Source organism: Macaca thibetana, chromosome 16, assembly GCF_024542745.1.
Source record: "Macaca thibetana thibetana isolate TM-01 chromosome 16, ASM2454274v1, whole genome shotgun sequence".
Taxonomy (NCBI): domain Eukaryota; kingdom Metazoa; phylum Chordata; class Mammalia; order Primates; family Cercopithecidae; genus Macaca; species Macaca thibetana.
This window is the reverse complement of record NC_065593.1, coordinates 38,268,751-38,284,082: the sequence shown is the minus strand read 5'-3', so window position 1 is coordinate 38,284,082 and position 15,332 is coordinate 38,268,751. Positions and strand designations below refer to the sequence as shown.

The following is a 15,332-nucleotide window of genomic DNA, read 5'->3' as shown; positions in this document are numbered from 1 at the left end:
ACCGGCGGGGAGGTGAGGCGGCGGCAGCGGCGGCGGCAGCAGCAGCAGCAGCAGCAGCAGCAGCGGCAGCCTTCGGCTCCTGGACGCGCTCCCGACGTGGGGCGGGTTGGGGAGTGGGGACTAGAGCGTGACGGCTGGACGTCGCCTTCTCGGCGCGGCAGGTCCCAGGCGACCGGGGTACGAGGCGCAGTGCCGCCCTTGGGAGAGTGGAGCCACCTGGACTGAGGGCGCCTGGGTTGGCCCCAGAAAGGCAGGAGGGGAGCAGGGAAGGGATGGCGAGCCCGGGGTGCACCGCCTGTTTCTTTCCTTGTTAGGTGTCGTCCTTGGAGAAGATGGAAGCGGAGAGGCGGCCGGCGCCGGGCTCGCCCTCCGAGGGCCTGTTTGCGGACGGGCACCTGATCTTGTGGACGCTGTGCTCGGTCTTGCTGCCGGTGTTCATCACCTTCTGGTGTAGCCTCCAGCGGTCGCGCCGGCTGCTGCACCGCAGAGACATCTTCCGCAAGAGCAAGCACGGGTGGCGCGACACGGACCTGTTCAGCCAGCCCACCTACTGCTGCGTGTGCGCGCAGCACATTCTGCAGGGCGCTTTCTGCGACTGCTGCGGGCTCCGGGTGGACGAGGGCTGCCTCAAGAAGGCCGACAGGCGCTTCCAGTGCAAGGAGATTATGCTCAAGAATGACACCAAGGTCCTGGACGCCATGCCCCACCACTGGATCAGGGGCAACGTGCCCCTGTGCAGTTACTGTATGGTTTGCAAGCAGCAGTGTGGCTGTCAACCCAAGCTTTGCGATTACAGGTATGGTCTTCGTGGACACTCACTGTCCCAGAATGCGCCCTAGGAGTCAGGATTTCATAGAGTGGTGTAGAGGCCTGCTTTAATCTCTGCTGATGACCTAAACTCGTTTTGAGGAAGCAAGCTAATAAACATCCCTGAGTTTGTGCAAGCGTGGCAGCTTTGCAGTAGTCATTTGCTGAGATGATGCGTCCAGCCTCCACTCCTCAGCCAGCCTGCCCTTTTGGGTAATAAAACTTGGCTCCTAACGTTAATACAGAGGTTTCTAAGTGGTGCTTGCTTCATGGCCACTGTAGATTTTAGCGTTTGTTCCTATCGATTATTTCCTTATTTTAAATAAGGAAAAATGAAATATGGACAAATTAACTTTTCCCTTCAGCCGCAAAACTGGTGGGTCACAGGTTTTGTACTGTGAACATGCAGTGAAAACAAGTGTCATTCCAAGGCAGCACTTTTATATCTTTTGCTAATATAGTTGTTGGTATCATAGCGAAATATACTCAAAAAGAATACTGAAAGGAATATTCCTTTTGACGCTTGGTCTTTCAGGACATGTTGAATCTTAGATAAGTGACCTTGATTAAGCCAAGAATATTTTAATGTATTTTATATACACACTAGACAACACATTTTTGTCCTTAAATATTGTCTGAAAATAGGTGAAGATGTCCTTTGCTGATGTTGGAAATTAGTAAATGAGAATGCTGCTTTGCAAATGATCTCTTCTAACTCAGTTCACAGTTGAGAAAATTAAAGCCCGTTAGGTCCACTCTGGTAAAATAGGACTGGCCTCCAGGATTTCCAGCTCTGGACTAGCACCTAGCCTCCTTTGAGCCTTAAGTCTGGCATCATCATTGTAATGAGTTTTATTTCTGACAAGTAGAAAGGCCCATAAACATGCTTAAGAAATGAAATAGGCAGTAAATAGGAAGCTACTTTTTAATTTTTTTAATTTTTTTTGCGGAAATTATTTGATTAGCATGAACGCTTTTATAATGTCAGTACCTGTTTTTAAGTCTTATTTTAAATAATTTTACAGATTATCAAAGAGGCTTAAGAATAAATTTTCAAAATAATATATTCTAGCCAACTACAAAGTTTTGTAACCATGCATTTTTATTTGGTGTTTTTAAAAATTAAATGCTGTACTTCTGGCATCAGTGAGAGCCAAGTTAGCAGGGACCTTAAATAAATTTCATAATGAATTGAGTATTGTTCTATTTCCTTCCCTTCTCTGGTATAGCCTCCAGCAGTCTGTGTCTGTGCAGAATTATATTAAAAATGGTTTCCATAAATAACGGTATTTCAAATACTCTTGAACACATAATCATAGTGCTTCTGATCCTCCACCCAAATGATCTTTCTAAAAATGCAAATCTGATCAAGTCCCTGCTCTGCCTAAAACCCTTTAAATTGCTCCCCATCATGTAAGCTGATTGTTTTACAGTGTAAACCCCTAAGTGCTTATTCACAGGGTACATAAGGTCCTAGTACTCTCTGGCCTCTGTCTTTCCAGTTTTATCTAACACCACCTTCATTAAACTTTATGCACCAGCAACACCAAGCTTCTTGTAATTTCCTTAAATGTCAGGCATTTTCTGACATTTCTGCCCCTTTGCTCAAAGCTTTCCTCTCTTAATATTCTTCTGGCTAGCTTCTAGGCACCCTTAAAGACCCATCCCCTGTCCTTGTCCTTCAGGAACTCTTGCCTGATCTACTCACCTTCCCTCCTCCCCCAATTTTTCCTTTTTGGTGATAACATAATATCCTATATCTCAGTGGTTCTCAAAGTAAGGTCCCTAGACCAGCAGCATCAGCATCTCTTCAAAATCTGTTAGAAATGCAAATTCTAGGGTTGCTAGGTTTAGCAAATAAAAATAAAACATTTCAGTATTTGGAGCATAAAAAGTATTTGTTGTTTCTCTGAAATTCAAATTTAACTAGGCATTGTCTTTTTTTTTTTTTTTTCCTGGTAATCCTAGCTCAACCCCAGAGCTACTAAATCAGAAACTTGGGCTGGACATCAGCAGTCTTGGTTTTAACAGGCCCTACAGGTCCTAAAGATGGAGAACCACTGCTATATTTACATATCTTTAAAAACATGCACCTCTGTGTCTTAATTTTGTGTCCTCCCGTTGAGCACACTGAGTCTTTGTGATAATAAATTTTCTTTTCCTCATTAGTGCATTTTTACAGAGTACCCCTTACCCCATAATAGAAATTGTCTCTGTGTAATTTAGGAGATATTTATTATTCCCAGGAGAAGAGACCACAGTGTCCTAAAGTTGTACATATTCTACAATGTTCTGAACTGATTTATGTTGGCCAGTAATTTTATAAAGCATTACAGTCTCCTGTGACCTTCTGTAGGAATGAGATACTTTGGAACGAGAAACAAAATAAATAGCTACTTAGAACATTTAAACACAGACCAGACAGTCCTTTGCTGAATTTTAAGCCCTGAGGAGGGCTCCTTCCCTGTCTGCATCTCATTCTTAGAGAAGTGAGTGAACTCTGCAGACAAGTTAGCATTTCAAAGGACACTAATGGGAGATGATGACTGAGTTTAAAGCCTGCAGAATAAGTGAGAAAGGCCCTTTAATTTATACTCATTCAGTCATTATACTTACTGAGCATCTATTTTTGTACTAGACACTGTGCTAGAGTCTACTTTGTAGATTTTTTCTTTTTGTGTGTTCCTGTTTCTACCTCCAACCACTACAATGTATTTCTGCACCTGGTATCTTATTTCGCTATTCTTCTTTTTCTTTTTCTTGTCTCTCCTCTGACTAACATAGGGAATTAGGTTATATTTCTACATATTCAATATATTTATTAAATGAACCTTTGTTTCTTGTAGTGTTCTATCTCATTAAGAGAAAAATAAATTGCTTTTTAATTTATAGGACTTTTTATTCATTACATCCGCCCCACGCCCCACACACAATTACTGTGATTAGTAAAACAAAGCTGCCGACTCTCAGAAGGCAATTACATTGGCCTCAATGTAATTAGTCTCAGCTTTGATCATAAATTTTGTTTCTATATTCTATTGGCATATGTTTATTCATTTCATTATTTATCTGAAACAGTGAAAGATACCAAATCATCTTCTAGAGCAGAGGTGGGCAAACTTACTGTAAAGAGCCAAAATAATTTTCAGCTTTCCAAACCATTTTGTCTGTCATAATTACTTAACTCTGCCATAGTTGCAGTGCAAAACCAGCCATGGACAATACATGAATGAATGAGCTTACCTGTGTTCCAGTAAAACTTCATTCACAAAATCAGATGGCAGACATATTTGCAGTTTGCAGAACCCTGTTCTAGTGAATCTCATAAATGACCATCTCAACTTTATGTATAATTCAGCTGCCTCCTTCAGCACACTAAAGAAGAGAGGTATTGTGAACAGGTAATTTTTTTAGAGAAAATAAACCTTGTGAAACCTTTTTTTTCCCCCAATAAAGCAGTCATACTCTTGCACAAGAACGGCATATAAATTCATGAGCCATTCTGTATTTTCATATGAAGTAACTTTCTAGAGTAATGTTCTGTATCTTGATAAGGGTTTTAGTTACATATGTTCATTTATCAAAACTCAGGAGGTATATACCTACATTTCATTGTAAATTTTACATCAAAAGGAAAAAACAAATCATGAATTGTAAGTAGTGATAAGCCTATTTGCTGATGTATTTGGGAAGTATTCTGATGTCTCCAGGTTACTTGGAAATGTACTAAAAATAAGATGGATTAATGGATGGATAGAAATGTGACAAAGCAATTACAGAAAGATGTTAATGGTAGAATGTAGGTGGTAGGCATACATGTAAAAAATATTTTTAAGTAAAATATTTTAAAAAGTAAACTATTCTTCTAGAATATATTTGCTGAAATATTGAAGGGTGAGATCTCATACTGTCTGCAGTTTACTTTCAAATGATTCAGCAAAATATGAGCTTATATGGAAAAAGAATATTGTGGAAGAAAATGTTCATTAAGAATCAGCGTGAAGGATGGGCTTAGGGTATTCATTTTCCTATCCTTTTGACTTCTCTGAAACTTTGAAATTTTTCAAAAGAAAAAGAAAAAAGATCATAAGCTGTTACCCAGTGACATGATGCTAAAGCTGAATTATCAACACATGTTAGTAATGTCTTATCTTCCCAGTGAGTTTGAAATCTAGGTTGTTAAATACTAATTACAACATATGTAAAGATAATAGGCTTCAGGTTTGAATATGGTATTTCTAAAGAAGAATGTAATACTGAGTAGTAAGTGTTTTATTTTATTTTGTTTTTTGAGACAGGGTCTTGTTGTATATTGCCTAGGCTGGAAGACAGTGGCATGATTATGGCTCACTGCAGCCTCAGCCTCCCAGGTTCAAGCAATCCTCCCACCTCAGCCTTCCAAGTACCTGGGACTACAGACATGCAACACCATGCCTGACAATTTTTTTTTCTTTTTTGTAAAGATGGGAATATCACCCTGTTGCCCAGGCTGGTCTCAAATTCCTGGGCTCAAGCAATCCTCCCATCTTGGCCTCCCAAAGTGCTGGGATTACAGGCATAAGCCACCATGCCTGGCCCTATTAAGCATTTTAGCTATACCTTTATGGAGCAAAGGCTTATGATAGCTATTATATTGGTTAAAATAATCTTTTCTGGGCTGGGCGAAGTGGCTCATGCCCGTAATCCCAGCACTTTGGGAGGCCAAGGCGGGCGGAGTTCAAGACCAGCCTGACCAATATGGAGAAACCCCATCTCTACTAAAAATACAAAATTAGCCAAGTGTGGTGGCACATGCCTGTAATCCCAGCTACTCGGGAGGCTGAGGCAGGAGAATCTCTTGAACCCAGGAGGCAGAGGTTGCCGTGAGCCGAGATCACAGCATTGCACTCCAGCCTGGGCAACAAGAATGAAACTCCGTCTCAAAAAATAATAATAATTATTATTTCTGAAATTTATGAGAATTTAGTAAATGATAAATGTTCTGTCACAATTTATTGGGGATAGAAAAGATGGTTTTATGAATCGTGTTAGGACAAGTGCTCTTTGGGGGAGGGGAGAAGGTTAACCCTTCATAATATACCAGATTAATTACGGGTAGATTAATGCAGTGGTTTGTTTTTTAAGTTTTTGTTTTTGTTTTTTTGAGACAGTCTCACTCTATTGCTCAGGTTGGAGTGCAGTGACACGATCTCGGCTCACGGCTACCTCTACCTCCCTGGCTTAAGTGATTCACCTACCTCAGCCTCCCAAGTAGCTGGGATTACAGGTGTGCACCACCATGCCTGGCTAATTGTTTTAATATTTTCAGTAGAGACAGGGTTTCACCACGTTACTCAGGCTGCTCTAAAACTTCTGACCTTAAGTGATCCAGCCGCCTCGGCCTCCCAAATCCTGGGATTACAGGCATGAGCCACTGTGTCCAGCCAATACAGGGGTTATTAACATGGTGGTTCATAAAGTTCTGGAAAAGCCTGACACTTTCATGAGATTCTGAATGGAATCTATAACCCCAGAAGGTTAAGAAGCACTGAATTAAAGGTGTAACTATGAAAACTGAAGTGTGGGGGTAAAAAATAACTATCGGTGAATATCTAGGAAATGATAAAGGACTTTAAAGCATAACAGCATTTAACCAGGTGCCTGTAGCCTAGCTACTCAGGAGACTGAGGCAGGATCACTTGAGCCCAGGAGTTCAGGCCAGTGTGAGCAACATAGTGAGACAGTGTCTCTTGAAAAAAAAATTTTCACGGGACTCAGTGGCTCACACCTGTAATCCCAGCACTCTGGGAGGCCGAGGCAGACTGATGAGGTCAGGAGTTTTTGAGACCAGCCTGACCAATATGGTAAAACCCCATCTTTACTAAAAATACAAAAATTAGCCGGGCATGGTGGCACGCACCTGTAGTCCCAGCTGCTCGGGAGGCTGAGGCAGGAGAATCACTTGAACCCGGTAGGTGGAAGTTGCAGTGAGCCGAGATTGCACCACTGCACTCCAGGCCTGGGCGACAGAGCGAGACTCCATCTCAAAAAAAAAAAAAAATTGTTTTTAAGTGAAACACCATTTAAGCCAACTACAAACGGAAATATATATGTGTGTATATATATATTTTTAAAACTTAAGTAGATTAAAAAGAAAATTTTAAAGAAAACTGAAGCATGTTTGCAATAAATATGCCAGAAAAGAGGTTGATATTCTAGATAAATAAAAGTACATGCAATTATTAAAACCTAGTGAAAAATGAATATAGAACATGAATGAATTCACAAAAGGGGACTGAAAAACTCAGTTTTACCTAGTAATCAAAGACTTCCAGATTAAAACAATAGGATACCTTTTTCTATCAAATTATCAAAGAAAAATTAAGTACTAATGAGCAGTATTAGTAAGTGTTACATGTGATGGGCACTTTCATGCAGTCGTAACAAGCATATTGGATGAACATCCAGAACCTTAGGAAAATGCATGCCCTTTGATTCAGTAACTTCCAAGATTGCAAGGAAATAATCTCATTCATTTACCCATGTTATTTATATTTTCAAAAATAAACTAAATACCTTTTTTTAAAAAACAGAAAGGGGGTCAGGTTTTTTTTGTTTTGTTTTGTTTTGTTTTGTTTTTTGAGATGGAATCTCACTCTGATGCCCAGGCTGGAGTGCAGTAGCACAGTCTCAGCTCACTGCAACCTCCCTTTCCCAGGTTCAAGTGATCCTCCTACCTCAGCCTCCCTAGTAACTGGGACTACAGGCACACGTTACCACGCCAAGCTAATTTTTGTTTATTTTTCTTGTTTTTTGAGACGGTGTCAAATAAATTATATTATATTCACATGATGTAATAATATACATTTTTTACAAACCATATTTTAAAAAAAAGAATGCTATACAAAAAAGTTTTATGATACAGTGTAGAAATGCATTATCCAGATATATATACATCATACTTCTAACCTGAAAAACAAATGTATACACTATAAAACTGAGAATACATAAGTCAAAAAGTTAAGAGTGACTCTCTCTGGATGATTTTTATTTTATGCCTTTTTGTATTTCTAAGTTTTTATAAGCTAATATTATTTTAAATAATTTTTAAAATTTATATAAGTTCATGTATATATCCTGGTTTTTAGGATCTCAAGCAATACATACAAACAAAAATGTAGGCGAAAAAGTTAATATTTTTCCCATGCCTCAATCCTACTTTTCTTCCCAGAGGAAACCATTATGAAATAATTCAGTGGTTATCCTTTCTGATTGCTTTTGATGGTGATATACTATTTTTAAGTTATGGTAGACCAATAAATAGAGATATTATGCTTCAGCCACATAACCAGTCTACTGACCAGTCAAGTTGAGTTTAAAATTAACAAATGTGATAATGCAAATTATTTTCATTTTCTCTGTAACAGATTATACAGAGAACTCTTTCTTTTAGCAGTAAATAGGACTCCAGAAAACAGCGCTAAGTACTTGACAAATCTGAATATCCAAAAGGAAAAAACAGCTTAAAATAGAAGGTCAACAGTGGACCTCTGGGTGAAAGAATGTTTATCCTCTTTTTTTTTTTTTTGTATTCATTTAATTATAACCATTATTTTCTGGTGGCCTTCGTTATCTCTTCAGTCAGATCTGCCTTACCTGTGAGTGGATTAAATACTTAGCAAATTAATAATAGAAACCTAGGACCTTTACCAGCTCTGTTCTCTGCTTGTTTTACCAATTGGGTCCAAACATAGTTGCAAATCTGAATGCACATGTTCTTATGTCTATTTCAAAAGCAAGCATATGAATTATTTTCGTATTGACTGACAAAAAGAAACGCACTGTTGTACTTATATTTACAGGTTAAGAGATTTTCAAGTTGGTCCCTGAGGAACTCTTCAAGGGTCCATGTCAGTGGGGCATTTAAACAGCAAGGGCTTCAGACCTCATGAACCTGCATTTCAGCCAAAGCACAAATATATATAAAACTATCATTTTAGATCAGCTTTTGTTTATGTGGATCACATCCATTGATATTTATCATGTCATAAATTAAAACTGATAAATTTTAAAAATATTTTTAAAATAATAGTAACAAATTATTTTTATGAAAATTTAGTGAGGAGAGTTACATTGTTTTAAATTTTTGTACGTTTCTTTCACTTATAATTCAGCTAGATTATGATATTTGCTTCTGTTGTCATAGCACATGTCATAAAGCTTCTGGAAAACTCCACTGTACAGTTTTGAAAGGATGAAGGTGAAATAACTCTTTAGTGTTATTACTAAAACTTTAACCTCACAGATGCCCTGAATGGATCTTGGGGCCCCCAAGCCGCATCTTAAGAAATGCTGTTAGGCCAGGCACAGTGGCTCACGCCAGCAATCCCAGCACTTTGGGAGGTCGAGGTGGGTGAATCATTTGAGGTCTGGAATTCGAGACCAGCCTGGTCAACATAGTGAAACCCCATCTCTACTAAGAAGACAAAAATTACCCGGGCGGTAGTGGCACACATCTGTAATCCCAGCTACTTGGGAGACTGAGTCAGAAGAATCACTTGAGCTTGGGAGATGGAGGTTGCAGTGAGCTGAGATCACACCACTGCACTCCAGGCTGGGCAACAGAGTGAGACCCTTTCTCAAAAAAAAAAAATGCTATTAGGTTAAACTGCCAAATATGTTCAAACCTTATTGCTCCATTTCACTGTGCAGATAGATCTCTTTTATTTGCCAAATGTTATGGTAAGTAAGAGTGATAAAATTACTGTTTTATTTTTTAACAAAAATGATGGTTTTGTGGGTTATCATTGAGATTATGGTTTAAAATTAGTTAACGCTTGCTTCTTCCTTCCCTCAGGTGCATTTGGTGCCAGAAGACAGTACATGATGAGTGCATGAAAAATAGTTTAAAGAATGAAAAGTGTGATTTTGGAGAATTCAAAAACCTAATCATTCCACCAAGTTATTTAACCTCCATTAATCAGATGCGTAAAGACAAAAAAACAGATTATGAAGTGGTAATTAGAGTTTATTTCTCTTATATGATTGATTTTTTAAAAGCTGCTTAAGTCATTGTTTGAGATGGTTAAGACAGTACGTAAGAAGAATTGGTACCAGGAATAAAATAAATTTAAATAACAGATCAAGACTAAGGAGAGAAATAAAATGCCATTATGGTAAGCCATAAAACCCTACCTAGTTCCTAGAGATGGGTCAAAAATTTTGGCTCTTGAGTTCTTTCATGTCTAAAAGGAAGTTGGAAATGTTATATTGATGGTTTCTAAATCACTGCCTGCATCTGAATGACTTAGGGAGCTTTTTAAAAATACAGATTTCTGAGTAGTACTTTCATTACCATATTTGATTTAGTAGGTATAGGGTAAGTCCAGGAATTCATCTTTTTTTTTTTTTAAGGTCCTCAGAAGATTCTGATGAACAGTCAGTTTTGGGATTCATGATTATTGTCAGTGAAAAGAAAATAGATTTTCCTCACACCTTGTTCTAAAAATATTTTTCTATTTTGAACTTTATACAGGGTCCCTAGAGATAAGTTTACATTGCACATTAAATGCTCCCACAAGTAATGGTGAACATTAAACCTGTTGACAACAGTTTATAGTATGTAGATATGTGTATGAAATTGATGTAGCTTACTGAATCAGTCTTTATGTAGCTCTTAAGGAAACATTATAAAAATTTATAGGCCGGGCGCGGTGGCTCACGCCTGTAATCCCAGCACTTTGGGAGGCCGAGGCGGGCGGATCACAAGGTCAGGAGATCGAGACCACGGTGAAACTAAAAATACAAAATCTACTAAAAATACAAAAAAAAAAAATTAGCCGGGCGCGGTTGTGGGTGCCTGTAGTCCCAGCTACTTGGGAGGCTGAGGCAGGAGAATGGCGTGAACCCGGGAGGCGGAGCTTGCAGTGAGCCGAGATCGCGCCACTGCACTCCAGCCTGGGCGACAGAGCGAGACTCCGTCTCAAAAAAAAAAAAAAAAAATTTATAGATTTATTTTCTAATTGGATATACCAAAATAATTAAACTATTTTATTTTAAAATCGTACCTTTTTCAAATTAAGATCTTATGTCTTACATGTCACCTTTATCAATATTTCGGCAAGGAAAGGGACATTTTAAATTTTTCAAACAATATTGTTTTGACACTTTTTTTAAATGTACAATCTCTTATTTATCTGAGTTCAACCTGAGATCACAAGAGAGGAGAATCTCTTAAGTCAAACCACAGAATAACTTCATTAATGGTTACATCTAAAAGGAGAGGGGAAGAAGAAATGGTTACATTGTGAAAAGTATTAATTTCATTTGACTTTGAGCTATTGGAAGTCCAGATTTTTTAATCTGAGTGCCCCATTTTAAAAAAAGAAATAAAACCTTGCAAAATACGCTAGAATATATCCAGTAAAGGAAAATCAAGGTAAAAGATCAGAGAAAAAAATCAGTGTCTATTCTGTGAATGGTTGAAAGTTATAGAAGGACAGATTTTCAGCTCAGTTAAAGTCCAAACTTTCTAATAATTTGATGTAGCAGAGTAATGGGCTGCAAAGTGAGTTCCTTATGTGAGTGTCTGAGCATATGCTGGATGACTTATCTAGAATAATGTAGAAGAGAATTAAACATTGAAAGGGAGCTTAAATTAGTTAGTTTCTGAGGTTCCCTTCCATTCTTAGAATTCTTTGATTTTTATATTGAATTGAGAGAACTGGTATAGTTGTTTTTATTTCAGCAGATTATAGCACCATTGTTCTCAAGGCATGGAAAATGTGTTTTTCATCTTTGAGATTCTAAACCCTTTTCACTCATGGCAATTTCTTTTAGCTAGCCTCTAAGCTTGGAAAGCAATGGACGCCATTAATAATCCTGGCCAACTCTCGTAGTGGAACTAATATGGGAGAAGGACTGTTGGGAGAATTTAGGATCTTGTTGAATCCAGTCCAGGTAACTAAAGAAAAAAACTTCCTTTCTTTATTAATGTTTTAATTTTCCCTAAAATGGAATGGTTATTAATGCTTTAAGTCACTAACCACCTGATCATAGAAAAGAATAATAATTATGAAAAGATCAGCCATTTAAATATGTGGAGAAACAGGAACTCTTGTGGTGGGAATATAAAATGGTACAACCTCTTTAGAAGATATCTTGGCTGTTTCTTAAAAAGTTAAACATAAATTTATTATATCTTCTAGCAATTCCTCTACTAGGAATCTACCCAAGTTAAGTGAAAACATATTTCTCACAAAGATTTGCATGAAAATGTTCACAGCAGCATTATTCATGATAGCCAAAAACCATGAACAGCCCAGCTGTTCATGAGCTGATGAGCTGATAAACAGAATGTAGTGAGGCCATACAATGGAATACAATGAAATGACAAAAAGGAACAAACTACTGATACGTACATATTACAATAAATGAACCTCAAAAACATAGAGAAGGCAGATACACGGGACCTTATATTGTATGACTCCATTTATCTGACTTGTCTAGAAAAGGCAAGTCTGTAGAGGTAGAGAATAGATTATTGGTTGCCTGAGGCTAGGGCTGGAAATGGAGAGTGACTGCAATTGGACATTGAGGGATCTTATTAAAGCAACAAAAATGTTCTAAACTGCATGATGGTGGTGGTTGTGCAATTCAGTGAACTTAATAAAAATTATTGGCTTGTTCACTTCAAATGGGTGAATCTTATATGTAAATTATACCTCAGTTTTAAAAATAAAGGGATCATTAAAATTGAATGTACAACTAGCGACTTTTACTTTGAAAAATTAACCAAAAAACAAAAAAAATTTAAAAAAGGAAAATTAAATAACCTATTGTGTAACAATTAGAAATGCAATGATTTTGTCCTTCCAATTTGTATTTTTTACACTTTCAATATCATACAGCTTAAGAAAATTTTTAAAAATACAGAGAAAATCATTTGCAATTTCTCCATACGAATACATCAGTTTTCTTTGTTCTTGTTTTTTCCATTAATTATCTATGCATTTACTTTACATGTTAACAGTACTGTAACAATAATCTAGATACAAATTTGCATTCTGAATTTTTTAACTTTAATGGTATAAATATTTTTCCTTGTTTCAACGTTGTCCTCATAATTACATATTTAATGACTAAAATAATTTAATGACTAAAATAATTGAATATCCACTCTCCTACTGTTGAAGGGTAACGGTGTCTCTATGATTGTGTTATAAATAATGCCACAGTGAATATTTTTATACATATTTTTAGGCATTTTTGTCTTTTGAAATATTTTTCTAGGGTCATTGACAGAGTTATGGATTATCAAAGTTACTTGCATTTTTATGTCATTTTCTATGTATTGCAAAATTGCTTTCTAGAAATTTGTACTAACTTACACTGGTGATTTTTTTTTTAAGCCAGTATAAGATATGAAATACTAGTTAAAGGTGAACTTAGCACATTGTGGTTTATGTGAACAGGAAGGAGGCAATGTGGTGTAATAGATAAACTATAACTTTGATTTTTTTTTGTTTTTGTTTTTGTTTTTGTTTTGTTTTTTGAGACGGAGTCTCGCTCTGTCGCTCAGGCTGGAGTGCAGTGGCGCGATCTCGGCTCACTGCAAGCTCCGCCTCCTGGGTTTACGCCATTCTCCTGCCTCGGCCTCCTGAGTAGCTGGGACTACAGGCGCCCGCCACCACGCCCAGCTAATTTTTTGTATTTTTAGTAGAGACGGGGTTTCACCGTGGTCTCGATCTCCTGACCTTGTGATCCGCCCGCCTCGGCCTCCCAAAGTGCTGGGATTACAGGCGTGAGCCACCGCGCCCGGCCTTTTTTTTTTTTTTTTTTTTGAGACAGAGTCTTGCTCTGTCGCCCAAGCTGGAGTGCAGGGGCATGATCTTGGCTCACTACAACCTCTGCCTCCCAGGTTCAAGTGATTTTCCTACCTCAGCCTCCCAAGTAGCTAGGATCACAAGCACACAGCACCACACTGGCTAATTTTTGTATTTTAATAGAGACAGGATTTCGCCATGTTGGCCAGGCTGGTCTCGAACTCCTGACGTCAAGTGATCCAGCTGCCTTGCCCTTCCAAAGGGCTGGGATTATGGGCGTGAGTTACCACGCCTACCCTTGTATTTCAGCACTTAATTACCTGCAGAGTCACAGGCAAGGAATTTAACCTTCCTGCACCTCAATTTCCAGCCCAATAGAATGAGGCTAACTCTTGCTTTGTAGAGTCAGTGTAGGGGTGAGCTACAATGAATATAAAGAGTCTGGCACAGTGTCTGGCATATTGTTCAGTACATAGTAGCCAGTAATGTTATTTAACTATATCTCTACTCATCTAGAGAGAAATCATCCTTACAGATGAAGGAAAATGTTGGATAAAAATAATTTTTCTTTTTCTTTTGTTTCTAGGTTTTTGATGTAACTAAAACTCCTCCTATCAAAGCCCTACAACTCTGTACTCTTCTTCCATATTATTCAGCTCGAGTACTTGTTTGTGGAGGGGATGGGACTGTAGGGTGGGTCCTGGATGCAGTTGATGACATGAAAATTAAGGTATTAGTCTTTAAGAACTACTACAGAAGGACTTCTAAGATAAATATACTATGCATATATATATATGGGTTTTTTGTTTGTTTGTTTGTTTTGAGATACAGTCTCGCACTGTCACCCAGGCTGGAGTGCAGTGGCGCAAACACAGCTAACTGCAACCTCCGTCTCTCAGGTTCAAGCCATCCTCCCACCTCAGCCTACAAAGTTGCTGGGACTATAAGTGTGCGCTACCATGCCTGGCTACTTTTTGTGTTTTTTGTAGAGACAGGGTTTCACCATGTTGCCTGGGCTGCTGTCAAACTCCTGGGCTCAAGCAATCCTCCCACCTTGGCCTCCCAAAGTGCTGAGATTACAGGGGTGAGCCACCATGCCCAACCTAATATGGAATATTTTTACTTTATATTTTTTATTATGCAGATAAATATTAGACATTGCCAGCTCCAAATAGTTAAAAATGAGATGTTTTGATTAAGCAATTAGCACAAGCTTTAGCAAAACAACATACAGTTGTTATATTTGTATTCTTACTGTTTTGGTCTTAATAAATTTTGTAAAGTATTATTACCCAGCAAATAGTCTGCAGAGAAAAATCTAAAACGTATCTTCCATATTCTAGGGACAAGAAAAGTACATTCCACAAGTTGCAGTCTTGCCTCTGGGAACAGGCAACGATCTATCCAATACATTGGGTTGGGGTACAGGTTATGCTGGAGAAATTCCAGTTGCACAGGTTTTGCGAAATGTAATGGAAGCAGATGGAATTAAACTAGATCGGTAAGTTACATTTCCCCAAAAAGTAGATTTCTTGAGATTTAGCCATCATTTGGTTTACAAATGAAGACTTGTGTAGGTGAAATGTGCCATGTAATTTAAATGTGAAAGACGATACTCGTTGTACTTATACATAGATACTGGTGTTTTGTTTTATTATGTAAGAGCCAAAGTAATAAGTTACACTGAGTACTTATCCCTAAATTTGCATGCTTATATACATG

General features: G+C 38.1%; 1 protein-coding gene across 3 annotated transcripts in view; it reads left to right on the top strand.

Moving 5' to 3' along the window:
* Positions 1-15,332, top strand: part of DGKE (diacylglycerol kinase epsilon) — a 30,618-nt gene that overhangs the window by 388 nt on the left and 14,898 nt on the right. For all 3 annotated transcript variants that reach the window (XM_050764687.1, XM_050764688.1, XM_050764686.1), the window contains exons 2-6: positions 315-796; positions 9,644-9,803; positions 11,626-11,745; positions 14,197-14,340; positions 14,954-15,111. In XM_050764687.1, the coding sequence (XP_050620644.1) occupies positions 333-796; positions 9,644-9,803; positions 11,626-11,745; positions 14,197-14,340; positions 14,954-15,111 (1,046 nt within the window). In that variant the 5' untranslated portion in view covers positions 315-332. The remainder of the gene's footprint in view (positions 1-314; positions 797-9,643; positions 9,804-11,625; positions 11,746-14,196; positions 14,341-14,953; positions 15,112-15,332) is intronic.